Here is a 12858-nt window from a genome sequence, read left to right on the forward strand (position 1 = left end):
AAGCCAGGTCATTTGGGCCGAGTGCCCCTTTTCTCTCACGTGAAGCACAGCTGATGTGCTGTGGCCTGGAAGTCAGATCTGCTTGTGTAGACACCTCACTGCCCCTCTCATGGCAGTAAAATAATCAGGGCTACTGTTTGCTCTGCACAGTGGGGAAACTGAGGCCACAGTGGCTCAGAAGCCTGCCCCAGGTTGAGTCAGAAAGCAGGCTAGGGCTGGGAGCAGCCCAGCAGCAGGAGCAAGGTGAGTGCTCAGGGCTGCAGGAGCCCAAGGAGAGTGTGTGCACTTCCCAGGCCCCTAAGCACGAGGAGGTAGCCTCCGCCCCTGGGAGGCAGGGCAGCGTGGTGGCCTGGGGATGGAGGTGCTGGGGTGGTGGTGCCTGCTCACCAGTGCTCTCCCGACATGGGAGAGGGCGCAGGAAGGCCCTGCTCTACTCCAGCCTAGCCTGCCCTCTAAGTGGGGAGAGGATGAGGCTGGTCAAGCTAGCAGGGCAGGCTACTCTGGCCGGCAGGAGGGAGAGTAGACTCGTGGGCACTAGCTTCGGAGGCCTCAGGCTGGCAAACGCTCCTCACTCTGATCCCCACGCAGCACCTCCCAGGTGCCGCCCCCTGGGCAAGGGGAAACTGAGGCCCAGGAGGGCTGCAGACTCTTGTAGACCTCCTGAGGACTTCCACTAAGAGGCTCTGCTGCAGGGTGAGGTGGGCACCCTCAGCCTCCTGGCCATAACAGGCCAGGCCACTGTGGGACCACTGAGCACCCCCAAGACTGCTGTCTGACATGTGCATCTAATGGGCACTTCACACGTAGCATGTCAAAATGAAGTTCCAGATCTTTCTCCAAACCCCACTCTCACGTCCTTTCCTGTGCTGATCAATCACTCAGGCCTGAGACCATTTTTTGCAGCATTTGGAGTTGACGCTGCTCCCCTCCTCTGCTACCCCCTGACCTGAGCAATCCCTCCCTGGCTTATGGCAAAACCCACCAGTTGGTTTTCCGATCCTTTCCTTGCTGGGTCTCCGCATAGCAGAAATAGTGACATTCACCCTGAGTCAAGTCATTCTTGTGCTCAGAGCTTCCATGCCTCCTGTCTCAGAGGAATAGACATGGCCCCCTGGCCCACACTGTGCAGGGTCTGGCTTGTTACTCAGACCACTCTCCCTGCTCCTTTCCTCCACACACACTGGCCTCAGGACCTTTGCACCTGCTGTCTCTTATACCTAGAATGTTCCTTTCTTATTCCGGGCAGCTGCATGACTAACACCATCTTACCTGAGGCTGCCATGACCACCCCGAAATGCTCCAGATCCTTCTCCTACAGGCATTGTTTTTCTCCATAGTTTCTCTTCTTCCACTGGGATGTGACCCCAGGAGGCAGGGTTCTGTGTGTCTAGGTTCTAGGAATGAGACCTGGTATGCGTGGAGCAGGTGTTCAAGAAATATTTCTCAGACACTCAGTGAATGTAGGGCTGCTGAGGAATCTGCCTGCCCATCTGAGCTGCCATTCAATGCCCACCCTTGGGTGGGGTGCCCCTCCTGGCCCTGCTGGGGCTCTCACTGTGCACCTGCACTCAGGCTGCGGGTGACCAGGCCTGTGACGCCTCTTTCTTCTCTCCCAGGAAACTATGCCCCAGACGTCCGTCGTCTTCTCCAGCATACTTGGGCCCAGCTGTAGTGGACAGGTGCTGCCCGGCATGGGGGAGCGAGGAAGTGGGGCCAGCAGCTCCGGGGACCTCGTCTTCCAAGAGGGACGCCTCATCTCTGGGTCCCTAGAGGCTTTGATGGAGCACCTGGTCCCCACAGTGGACTATTACCCGGATGTAAGTGCCTGGGGCCTGGAGATGGGTGGGACTGTTCGGGGTCACCTAGGTTCCAGGGGCAGCTGCTTCGGGGATGGGAAGGGAGGCCCAGACAGAGCTGGACAGAGCAACAGGGGAGAGGCAGGCCATCAGGGAGTCTCAGCCCTACCTCCTGCTCTCTCCTCCTGCCCCTGCAGGGGAGAGGAATCTGCAGGGATGTCCCTGCTGACCCCAGGCAGCTGGGAGATAGCCTTGGTGGCACAAGGAAGCAGATACACAAGGGGTGGAACAGGGGTCAGAGTTCTGAACAGGGTCCTTAGGGAAGAGTCTAAGGAGTAAGACTGGAGCCTTGGGGTCCTGGTGAGGCTCCACCCAGCTGGGAAGTTTGTTTTGTGCATGAAATGCCATGGTCCAGAATAAAGAGGGACAGCCCCGCCATGCCCAGCCAGCATGCAGACCCCACGGCACATGCCTGCGTGGGCAGGACTGGCCTTCCACTACAATTCGGATCCCCCTCTTCATTTCAAGATGCCACTGGTACATTCTTAGAACAGGCAGAAAGAGTTCCCTTGTCATGTGTGGCTTCCCTTTTGCCTCTGAGAGGTCACATCTCTTAGCAGCAGTGGTCTTGGGCCTGCCTGCTCCCTTTGGAGGGCCAGGCTGCAACAGTCCCCTTCCAGGTGCCCCCTCCCTCCTGAGGACAGAGCTGTGCTTGCTGGCCTTGGCGTCTGACACAGGCTTGCATGGGAGGGTCGGGGAGGAATTGCCCCCATCCACTCTCCAGCTTTTATCCAATGGTGCTGGAGCCAACTCAGTTTCTGGGTGTTCCTGGCACAACCCCCCCAACATGTCAGGCCTCCTACCTTCCTCCTGGGGCTGTCTACTCCATGCTACTTGAAAACCCTCCCAAAGCTGGGCTGGGGCTGGAATTGGTGGTGCAGACACTGCAGCTGAGGGTCAGGTCTCCTGAAGAAGCCTAGGGCAGAGCATCAGCCTCCCAGGGGCTGGCACCTCCAACCCCAGAACTGTTCTGTGGCCTTGTGGGAGGAGCTACTTCTCTTTTAGGTGTGTCCCGAGGGGCCTCCTCAGCTGTTACCCAGTGTTCTCCCCCAGACACTATGCCCTGGGATCACCCCCTGCTTTCCAGGAGAGAGTAAAGGGGTGCAAGTGCAGAGATAGGGCCGGCAGAGTCCAGCTGGGCATCAGCTTCTCTGCCAAGCTCCTGGGTTCCCTCCCTCCCCCCACTGTCCCCCTCTCCTGTGTATGTGGGCAGCTGGGGATGCACACACACACCAGCGAGTCTCTGTGCTCCTTGGAAATGCACAGCTCCTCCCTGGGTTCTCTTCTTGCCTTGGCTAGGAACTCCAAGGTGTGATGCCTGGGTGACATTCATCACACTTCTGAGCCATCTGTTTAGAAGGGGGCCACCACGCAGCTGGGATCCCTGAGCACCCATGCTACACAGCCTGGGGACAGGGCATGGGAAGTCTGTTGGGGGTTGGAGGAACCCCTGCTGTTCCCAGGAGGATCTCCTCAAGTGGCGTCTGAAGGCTGCAGGGGGGCAGTGAGGGCCTGAGGCCTTGAGGCCTGATCTGCAAGGCCTGCGCTTCCCAGCAAACACGGCCCACTTGCTTTGGGCTGGAACAAGGAAGACCTGCCCTGGGCCCAGGGTGAGGGCAAAGGGTCCCAGGCCCCCCAGCCTGCAGCACCCACGTAGGGGTAGAGTCCCCAGGAGAGCTTCAAGCATCTTGCCCCACTCCTAGGTCCAACCTGTCTGCAGGCAGGAGCCAGTGTGAAGGTCTCCCAGGTGCTGACCCATGTCAGACAAAAGGCCTCAGAGAACCCTTGGCCCTGGGCCCTGTTCCCTGACACCTTTTAGTCCAGATCATGAGGGCCCTTCAGAAACTGTACCACACAGCCCAGGGACAAGGGCACATGGATGTGGGCCAGAGGGGCTGTGGTACAGCAGGTGGACATAAGGCCCAGAGCTGGTTGTTAGCACAGGGGCTTTTGACAGTCCCTGACGCTGGGTGCTGGGTCCAAAAATGCCCCACTCTGCCCGCCATTGGCAAGACCAGTAAGGATCTGGATAAGAAGGCTTGGAGACTGACCCTGGAGGCACTGTGGGCTGGGCAATGGGCTCATACAGGCTGGGAGAGTCCCACCAACATCCAGGTTTGGGTGTTAGCTCCCACCGTGGGGTAGGACGGAGGGTGGGGGAGAATCCCAACAGAGCAAGACTGCTGGGAGCTGAGCTTGTCCGGGGAAGCCTCCAGGAGCTGCAGGGAAGTGGGGTTTGATCTGTGCCTTGCAAGGGAGGCAGGAATTTGGGTGGCAGTGAGAGAAAAGGAAGGACGTTCAAGGTGGAGTAAACCATGCAGGGGAAGGCATGGCTGCTGGATGGTGCTGTTGGGCCCGGCAGGTGGCTAGACAGGCTGTGACCATAGCTGGAGGGGGCGGCACAGGCCTGACCTCCTCTTCATCCCCTCTCCCTGTCTCTTCTTCAGAGGACATACATCTTTACATTTCTCTTGAGCTCCCGGGTCTTCATCCCCCCTCATGACCTGCTGGCCCGCGTGGGGCAGATCTGCCTGGAGCAGAGGCAGCAGCTGGAGACCGGGTCTGAGAAGGTAAAGGAGCAGATGGGTACTGCCTGTCTCCGTGCTTCTGGCAGGTCAGGTCTGGCTGAGCCCAGCAGGGGGCCCTCCCTGATGGGGCAGATTGGCTGGTCTCTGGCCTCCTTGGCAGAGGAGCATGGGGTGCATGCGCCTGGGGCATGGCGCCCCATTCGGCATGGGGTGCACACAGAGCCGGGTACTCTTCATGGGATGCTGAAAGTAACTGCTTTTGGTGGGCACTCACACCCCTTTCCAGGAGAGAGCCACGGCAGACAGCTCTGCCAGCAATCCTGGTCAGTGCCGGGACCCCCCGCTGGAAGAAAGGCCGCAGTGGGACCTGGGTCACTGACCCCTCCGGGGTGGGGGTCAGGTGGCAGCACTCGCAGGCTGACTCCTGCTCAGAGTGGTTTGCAGTGACTCAAATGGGGCTCTCTGCCCCTGCTGTCTCTTCTTGAGCCAGGCTTTGGGCAGCTGGGATAGTCAAGAAACCACAGGCTGTCCCTGGGGGCATGTGCTTCAGATGAGACTTTTAGAAGCCCAGGGTCTGGTGCAGAAGACCAGGTGGTCAGTGTGCCATCAGAGAGCTGGCAGAGCCTAGTCTGGGCTGTGGCAGAGCATGTCCCATCCCTGTTTGCTGGTGACTTTCCCCTCTACCTTCCCTCCACCAGGCTAGGCCACCTGCCCCTGCAAGTGTGGGCCACCTGCCCAGGCCTGTGAACTGAGTCTCCTTGTTGGAGGGATGCGGGGATTCGCTCCTGGAGTCCCTGGATGCAGGAAGACAGGCACTGAGCACAGCCTGAGGGTTAGGAAAGGCTCCTGAAGAGACAGGTGGAAATAAGTCCAAGCGGGGTGGCTGGATGAAATTATAGGCTGAAGGTCAGCATGGAGACAGAAGCTTAAGAGGAGCCTGGCATGAACCTGCCAGCCTGTGTTCATGGTGACATGCACCGCAGGGCCTCTGAGGGGCTTCAAGGCTCTAGCTCCTGCTGAGTGTGGGGTGTGGTCCTCTGGGGAAGTATCAGCAAGGCCTCCTGGATGCCGTCTGCACTGGACTCTGGCCAGGAGGAGTGGCTGCAGGGAGTGAGGGGCCAGCTGGGAGAGGCTCCCCAAAGCATGGGAAGCCATCACTAGGGGACCAGCTGAGGACATGGCCAGAATCAGGCAGGTTGGAGGCAGCTCAGCAGGGGTGGGGGCAGATGTGGGCAAGAAGAAGTGGGGGTGGAGGGTGGTGAGAGGCCCACAGGGCAGCTAGAACAGTCCAGGTTGGGCAGGCAGGGAGCTGGTCAGTGCTAGGGAGCTGTGGTGGGCACAGGAGGGGTGTGGGCACATGTGTGTGTGGGGGACAGTGTGGGGCTGGGCCCTGAAGACCCGCTGGGATACTGCGGCCAAGCATTTGGCACATCCTCCTCAGGCCTTACCGGTGTGTGGACCCAGGGTGATGGCAGGGGTGCCCAGCCCATCTTTAAGGATAGGAGGTCCAGAGAGAGATGCCTCTGAGTGTCTGCACCCCTTCCCGGCACTTGCCAACCTGTTGCTAACTGAGAGGGGGCAGGCAAGAATCTCTCATTTAAAAAAAAAATTTTTATTTTTGTTTTTGAGAGAGAGATACAGAGCAAGTGGGGGAGGGGTAGAGAGAGAGGGAGACAAAGCCCCAAGCAGACTCCGCGCTGCCAGTACAGAGCCCGATGCGGGGCTTGAACCCACACACTATGAGATCATGACTCGAGCAGAAATCAAGAGTTGGATGCCCAACCGACTGAGTCACCCAGGTGCCCTGAGAGTCTCTGATTTTTAATAATTTTCCTTGGTTTTCATTGTTGTCATTTTAAATGGCTAACTTCTAATTACAGCAACGGAAACTAGTTTTCTATGTCATGGTTATGAGAGGACAAGTTTTTTGAAAATAAATTTAAGTGAAAAAGAATGCTGACGTAAGGGGGAATATGAAACCAAGCAGGTACAACACAGCCACAGGTAGACAGAGTGGGGATGTCCTTCTCTAGAACCCTCGCCCCAGCATGGGGCTGGGGAGCAGGTCCCACGAGGGATAATGGGGGTGGGGGTGTTGCAGACCTGGGGGAGATGGGGAGGCTTGTACCACTGGTCATCTTGTGCCCACTCTGGAGGGTGACTTTACACCCTGCCATCCCAGGCCAAGCTGAAGTCCTTCTCAGCCAAGATTGTGCAGCTGTTAAAGGAGTGGACAGAAGCCTTCCCCTACGACTTCCAGGATGAGAAGGCCATGGCTGAACTGAAGGCCATTACCCACCGGGTCACGCAGTGTGATGAGGTGAGGTCTTCCTTAGACCCTGGCAGAACCCCTTGGGTATGTGTCTGGGGAAGGGGGGTCTACTCTCACAGGAGGATAGGTCTTCAGGGACAGCTCTGTATGTGGTCTTCTATGCGGTCACCCTCCCAAGACAACTGCTGGATGGCTCCATTCTTGCCCCTCCCCACAAGACTGCTCAGCTGTCCAGCAATGGGCCAGACTTGCCCTTGGCATCTTCTGCATGTGGGAAATCCTGTGTCCCGAGTGACGGGCTGGAATGAGCCCAGGCCCCACCTTTCCTGGGCGTGGGGTGAGTGGAGTGGGGACCTAGTAAGAGGTTTTAAGAGCCCGTCTATATCTCTGGCTCCCAGCTCCCTCCTGGCCTTCTGTGGAGACAGGAAACCTGGCTGGCTGGGCCTCCACAATGAAAGTGCTCTGTGTGCTCAGCAGTTTCTGTCTGGCTGGAGGGCTCAGAAAGCCCAGGGAGAGTTCGGGGGGCTGCTCCCACCTAGAGAGCAAAGGTTTCTGGTCCTGGAGGAAGCCCTTCCAGATGCTCTCCTCCCTGCTGTGGGGAGGCCAAAAGTATTTCAGCTGGACAGCATTAGGAAAACCATGGTTTTCAGACCCAGAAGACTACCCCTGGCCCTGCCCTGGCCCTCCGTTCCCATCCCCACAGGACAGCCAGCTGAGCCACCCTCCTCAACGGTACTCAGAGAAGCCCACACTATGTTCCATTCTACCTTCAAAAGCCCAAACACTCATGGCAGGTTTTAGTAGGGAAGTGCATTCAAACTCAGGCACATCCCTGGAGAGGAAATGGGTTTCTCTGGAGAGGTGGTGGCCTTGCCGGCCCACACCTGCACCTTTGTTGTCCCCTGACCTCCACAGGAGAATGGCACAGTGAAGAAGGCCATTGCCCAAATGACACAGAGCCTGCTGCTGTCGCTGGCTGCCCGGAGCCAGCTTCAGGAGCTGCGGGACAAGCTTCGCTCACCGGCGATGGACAAAGGGTCTGTCCTCAAGACTAAGCCGCCAGCCACTCAGAAGGACATCCTGGGCGTGTGCTGTGACCCCCTGGTGCTGGCCCAGCAGCTGACTCATATCGAGCTGGTCAGTGCTTCATTGTGCCCTGCCTGGCATGGGGGCAGGGGTGCAACTCACCAATGCTGGACCCCCAGCATCTTTCTCAACATAGTGCTGCAGGGCCTCCCCTGCTGGTCAGACTGGGGTGTCAGGTGAAGCTCACTTGTCAGCTCCTGGGTCCCTGGGATCACAGCAACCCCATGTATAGGGGAGGGGCTGGGATGATGGGGACTGGCCCAGGAGGTGAAAGGCTTAGAGGGGGAGGGCCTGTTCCCCTGCCCTGTCACCTCATCTTGCCTATGCCCTGGGCTGAGAAGGTACCCTGCACCTAGGAGCCACTGCCCCCAAGACTTCCACCTCATCCCATGAAGCCCTGGGAGGGGAGGGTCTTGCAGACCCCTGGGGTGCATTTCAAGGCCTGCCACTGGCTGGGTGCTCTGATCAAGGAGGGCCTGCAGTGCACCCCTGCAGAAAGGTCTTCACAGGTACTCTAAACATGGCCTATACCCCGAGTGTGGGGCCTGCCGGAGAATGGCAGGTTCATCACCCCTCCTGTGCTACCTCCTCGCCCATCCTAGGAGAGGGTCAGCAGCATTCACCCTGAGGACCTGATGCAGATCGTCAGCCACATGGACTCTCGGGACAAGCACCGGGTGAGGGGCTGCTGTGTGCTCTGTGGTGGCCTTAGGGTGGGCCTAGCACCTATACCTATGCAGGGTGGGGGCCTTACAACCAAATGTTAGGGGTGTGGCCTGGTGCCTGCCCCAAGGGGTCAGCAGACAGCTATTCAGGGTGCTGTATACTGGAAGGGGGCCACTGTTCCCAGGAGCCTGGGGATGGGGCATCCTGGGAGACCTGGACCTGTCAGCTGCCCACACCCCACCATCACTTTCAGTCTCTTTTGGCCATGGTTCCTGCTCATTTCTGGGGTTAGGGCTGGGGCAGCACCTGCTGGCAGGGTCCTCAGGTTCCCTGTGACCTGTTGTGTTTCTCCCAGTGCCGAGGGGACCTGACCAAGACCTATAGCCTGGAGGCCTATGACAACTGGTTCAACTGCCTTAGCATGCTAGTGGCCACCGAGGTGTGCCGGGTAAGTGCTGCATGGCCCATATGGGTGGGGTGACACTGTCCCTTCTCTGGACCCACAGTGCTTCCTGAGGCTCTGACTTCTACACCCCTGAGATGATAAAACTTTGAAAGTGGAGACAGAAGTCTCCATTGCTGGGGCACCAACATCCCTGTTCCCCCCTACCCTCCAGCCAATCTCACAGTAATTATGAGACACCCATCCATGGAGTGTACCTGGCATGTTCTGTGTTTATCTGGGACTCCCTTAGTACTCTCAGACTGCCCTCCTGCCCCTCTGCCCAGCACCGAAAATGCTACAGCTGCGTTTCCTGCCTCTGCAGCCGATGAGCATCTCCCCAGCCCTGGGTCTGACAGCTCTGAGGGCCCAGTGTAGCTCCTGTCTAGGCTGCTCTTCAGGGACTGGTTGGGGGGTTACTCCTGTAGGGGGCTCACCCTGAAGCTGTTTGGCTGCTCTCCAGGTGGTGAAGAAGAAGCACCGGACCCGCATGCTAGAGTTCTTTATTGATGTGGCCCGGGAGTGCTTCAACATCGGGAATTTCAACTCCATGATGGCCATCATCTGTGAGTGGCCAGGCCCCAGGGGCTTCCTATCCAGCTTCTGCATGGCCTACCTAACCCCACCCTGACTCCACCTGCTGTTCCCTGCAGCTGGCATGAACCTCAGTCCTGTGGCGAGGCTGAAGAAAACGTGGTCCAAAGTCAAGACGGCCAAGTTTGACGTCTTGGAGGTAAGCACCTCAGCCATGTCCTACATTGGCCTGAGGAGGGGTGAGCCTCATCCACTCTGCCCCCTTGCTCAGAACCCACTGCCCACAGTGCCATCTGGTGTAGGGCATGTTGAGCTGGCCTGGCTGCTCTAGGAGGTGGGTAGCTGAAGCTCTCCTCGGCCCTTGGAACTTTAGGCAGAACTGGCATTGCCTAAGGCAAGTTCTAGAGAGTGGTTAGGAAAGAGTTTGACAAAAGTGGGTCCCAGGGTGTTGCTGGGGTGTTGGGTGATGCTGACGAAGCAGAGGCTGGCCTTTTCCTGGCTTGAGTTCCTGCGGTCCTGGATCATCCGGGTGGCCCAAGAGTGGGTAGGTTCACCTGCAGCCTTCCCTGAAGTATTTGATCACAGAATCTACTTTCTGCAAATGTGTCCTACAGAGCTTGTCAGTTTTGGGAGGTGTTGGTCCAAGTAGAAGGGCAAAGGAAGGTTTTGAAAGGAAAGAAGTGAGACCCAGGCTTAGCAGGGCAGGGAAGAGGTGTGTGTGAGCTGTGAGACTTCTCTGTAACTTTCCTCATGTTTGGATCCAAACCCAGTACTCAGCCAGGTGCTCACTCCCAGAAAGGAGGTCTCTTCTGGTGACAGTCCAGGGCTGCCCAGCAGGGAAATGCCTTCCCCATCGCTGTTTCCTGCTCTGCGAAGGGGCATTCTGAACAAGTCAGGGGTACAGGGAGAACACAGCCAACCAGGTCCTCCTGTCTGCCCACAGCACCACATGGACCCATCCAGCAACTTCTGCAACTACCGCACTGCCCTGCAGGGGGCCACTCAAAGGTCCCAGATGGCCAACAGCAGCAGAGAGAAGATTGTTATCCCTGTATTCAACCTTTTCGTTAAGGACATTTACTTCCTGCACAAAATCCATACCAATCACTTGCCCAATGGGCATGTTAACTTTAAGGTGAGCTCAGCACCCTTGTGGCCTGAGGGGAGGGGGGCCAGACTGTCCCAACACAGGGCAGAACAGACCTCTCAGCCTTATCCTAGGGCAGGTAGAATCTGTGCTACTAGAGCTGAAAAGCAGTGGCCCTTTGCGGAAAGGCCTTTAGGACTGAAAGCTCCAGGGTGGGTTATGTGTGCTGTTTGTGAAGTATAAGGGTGGCCCCAACACTGACCCCACCAGGGAGACACAGAAGGGGCTACTTCTGGGGGTTTGGGAGTGAGGAAGGCTTTAGGCAAGAAGGTACTTGAGCAGGGAGGAGGCAGCAGAATTCCAGATGGAAACCAAGGGTAGCTGGCCAATGGTGGGAAGGTAGGACAAAGGTTATGGGGGCCTGTGTAAGAATCCATAACTCTTTCTTACCCCTTACCTGTGTGAGGTAAGTACTGGACAGCCCCGTTTCCCCTACAGCTCCCCAGAGAATGAGATCATGACACGTTCAGGTTGGTGGTGCTGTGCTGGGTATGGCTGGCATACCTGCCTCAGCCTGGAGTCCCCGATGGGGCCCTCTTGGGGTCTTGCACGGGGGAGGCACAGACCCTGCTGCAACCTCGGGCCTAGGCAAAGTGCAGGACCGAGTGGTCTTGGGGACACTTACTGGCTCTGATGCTGCATAAAGTGCTGCCGTGGCCACAAAGTCAGCTGAGCAGGGTCACCGTCCCATCTTGCTGGGGCACAGAATGAAACCGGAACCTACATCCCCTGCCCAAACCAAGGATTTCAAGCTTAAGGTGACAAATGAACATCCAGTTGGTCTTCTGTGCCTTCAGAAATTTTGGGAAATCTCCAGACAGATCCATGAGTTCATGACATGGACTCAGGTAGAGTGTCCCTTCGAGAAGGACAAGAAGATTCAGAACTACCTGCTCACGGCACCCATCTACAGCGAGGAAGGTGAGGCCCGGCTCCCCAGGGCAGCACATCCACCTCCCTGCACTGTACATGTCACCTGACTCCCCACGTCCAGGGCCTCTCCTCTCATGGGGGGTTGCCCTGGGAGGCAGGCCTGATCACAGGGGAAGCTGAGCCCACAGGGCTGAGTACGTGAGGGTGGGCTGTGGGTAGGTGACAGGATGAGAACAAGGAGAGATGGGGCTCTGGAAGCCCCCTGATAGTGTTGCAGAACCAGGAAGCTTCTCAGTCCCCAAGCTGCGAGCTCTAGAACCCCAGGGAGCAGAGACCTGTGGACAGGTCTAGACCAGAAGTCACTGTCCCTTCCCAGGCCCAGTTGTACCTCTAGAAAGGAAGGGACAACTGGTGTGGTAGGCAGACTGACTGCATGTGGACGTGGGTTCTGAGGGGCTTCTTCTCTCAGCTCTCTTCATCGCCTCCTTTGAAAGTGAAGGTCCTGAAAACCACATGGAGAAGGATAGCTGGAAGACTCTCAGGTAGGAGAACCCCCAGGACGGGCCTGTGAGCCCCTGAGACCAGTCCCGTGCCCAAGTCTGCTGGAAGGGAGAGGACTGGGGAGCGTGATGGATCTGCCCTTCTGAAAGGCAGCCAGGGGTGTCTCTATACAGGCTGCCAGTCGGTGGGAGGCTGAGGACTTGGGTCTGAGTGTCGCTGACGCTTCCCCTCTTGGCCGGATCTTTGAATCCAGGCCGTCCCCAAATAGCGTGGCCTGCCTTCTGCCTGCTCAGGGGAAGGGCCTGCCAACCACCTGACCATTTCTCTGTGCCCTGCTTACCTTTAGGACGACTCTCCTTAACAGAGCCTGAAGGCACGGATGCAGCCTGCAGACGCGGGACGAAGCACACACATGCACTGAGTTTTAATCTTGATTGATAAGGGTTGAGATGAGGAGGCCTCACTGGTTGGGGTCCATTTTGTATATAACTTTTATGAAAAAAAAAAAGTAATTATTTCATGCATCAACCTTTGGCACTTACAAAAGTTTTTTTGTTTGTTTATTTTAAATAACAGGGCAGGGCCCTGCTTCGGGGAGGGTGGGGAAAGAGTATCATGGGAGATGGCATCCATGATAACATCTTATTCTAATGAAATGTAGATTTTTATTTTCTACTTTTGATTAACATCTTACGAAAAAATATTAAAAAAAAAAAAAAAACCCAACCAAAACCAACGTGAGCCCTGCCTGCTTGGACGCCCTTCCAGCCAGTGTCTCTGATGTCGGGGTTAGTGCCTTAGAGAGTACTGGAGGGCCGGTCTCCCACTCTATTCTTTTAGCCCTCAGCCAGCCAGTGCCAGGGAAATGCCAGGAAAGCTCTGCCCTGGGCCACAAAGTACCTGCCCTCAAAACCTAGGCCAGAGAGGTTCTAGCAAGAAGGGCTTGGCTGGCC

General features: G+C 57.1%; 1 protein-coding gene across 1 annotated transcript; it reads left to right on the forward strand.

Annotated features, from left to right (window-relative positions):
* Window positions 1-1604: 1604 nt before the first annotated feature.
* RASGEF1A (RasGEF domain family member 1A) lies at window positions 1605-12590 on the forward strand. Its single transcript, XM_049646367.1, has 12 exons — window positions 1605-1817; window positions 4304-4426; window positions 6567-6704; window positions 7572-7793; window positions 8345-8419; window positions 8764-8856; window positions 9314-9416; window positions 9504-9583; window positions 10328-10519; window positions 11329-11452; window positions 11874-11946; window positions 12252-12590. The coding sequence occupies exons 1-12, from the start codon at window positions 1623-1625 to the stop codon at window positions 12274-12276; spliced, it is 1443 nt and encodes a 480-aa protein (XP_049502324.1). The 5' UTR covers window positions 1605-1622; the 3' UTR covers window positions 12277-12590.
* The last annotated feature ends 268 nt before the right edge of the window (window positions 12591-12858 follow it).

This window comes from Panthera uncia, chromosome D2, assembly GCF_023721935.1.
Source record: "Panthera uncia isolate 11264 chromosome D2, Puncia_PCG_1.0, whole genome shotgun sequence".
NCBI classification, from domain to species: Eukaryota; Metazoa; Chordata; class Mammalia; order Carnivora; family Felidae; genus Panthera; species Panthera uncia.

Coding starts and splice junctions, on each gene's coding strand:
- RASGEF1A (XM_049646367.1), top strand. CDS start 1,623: ATGCCCCAGACGTCCGTCGTCTTCTCCAGCATACTTGGGCCCAGCTGT. Junction 4,427..6,566: donor TGGAGACCGGGTCTGAGAAG/GTAAAGGAGCAG, acceptor CTGCCATCCCAG/GCCAAGCTGAAGTCCTTCTC. Junction 8,857..9,313: donor TGGCCACCGAGGTGTGCCGG/GTAAGTGCTGCA, acceptor GCTGCTCTCCAG/GTGGTGAAGAAGAAGCACCG.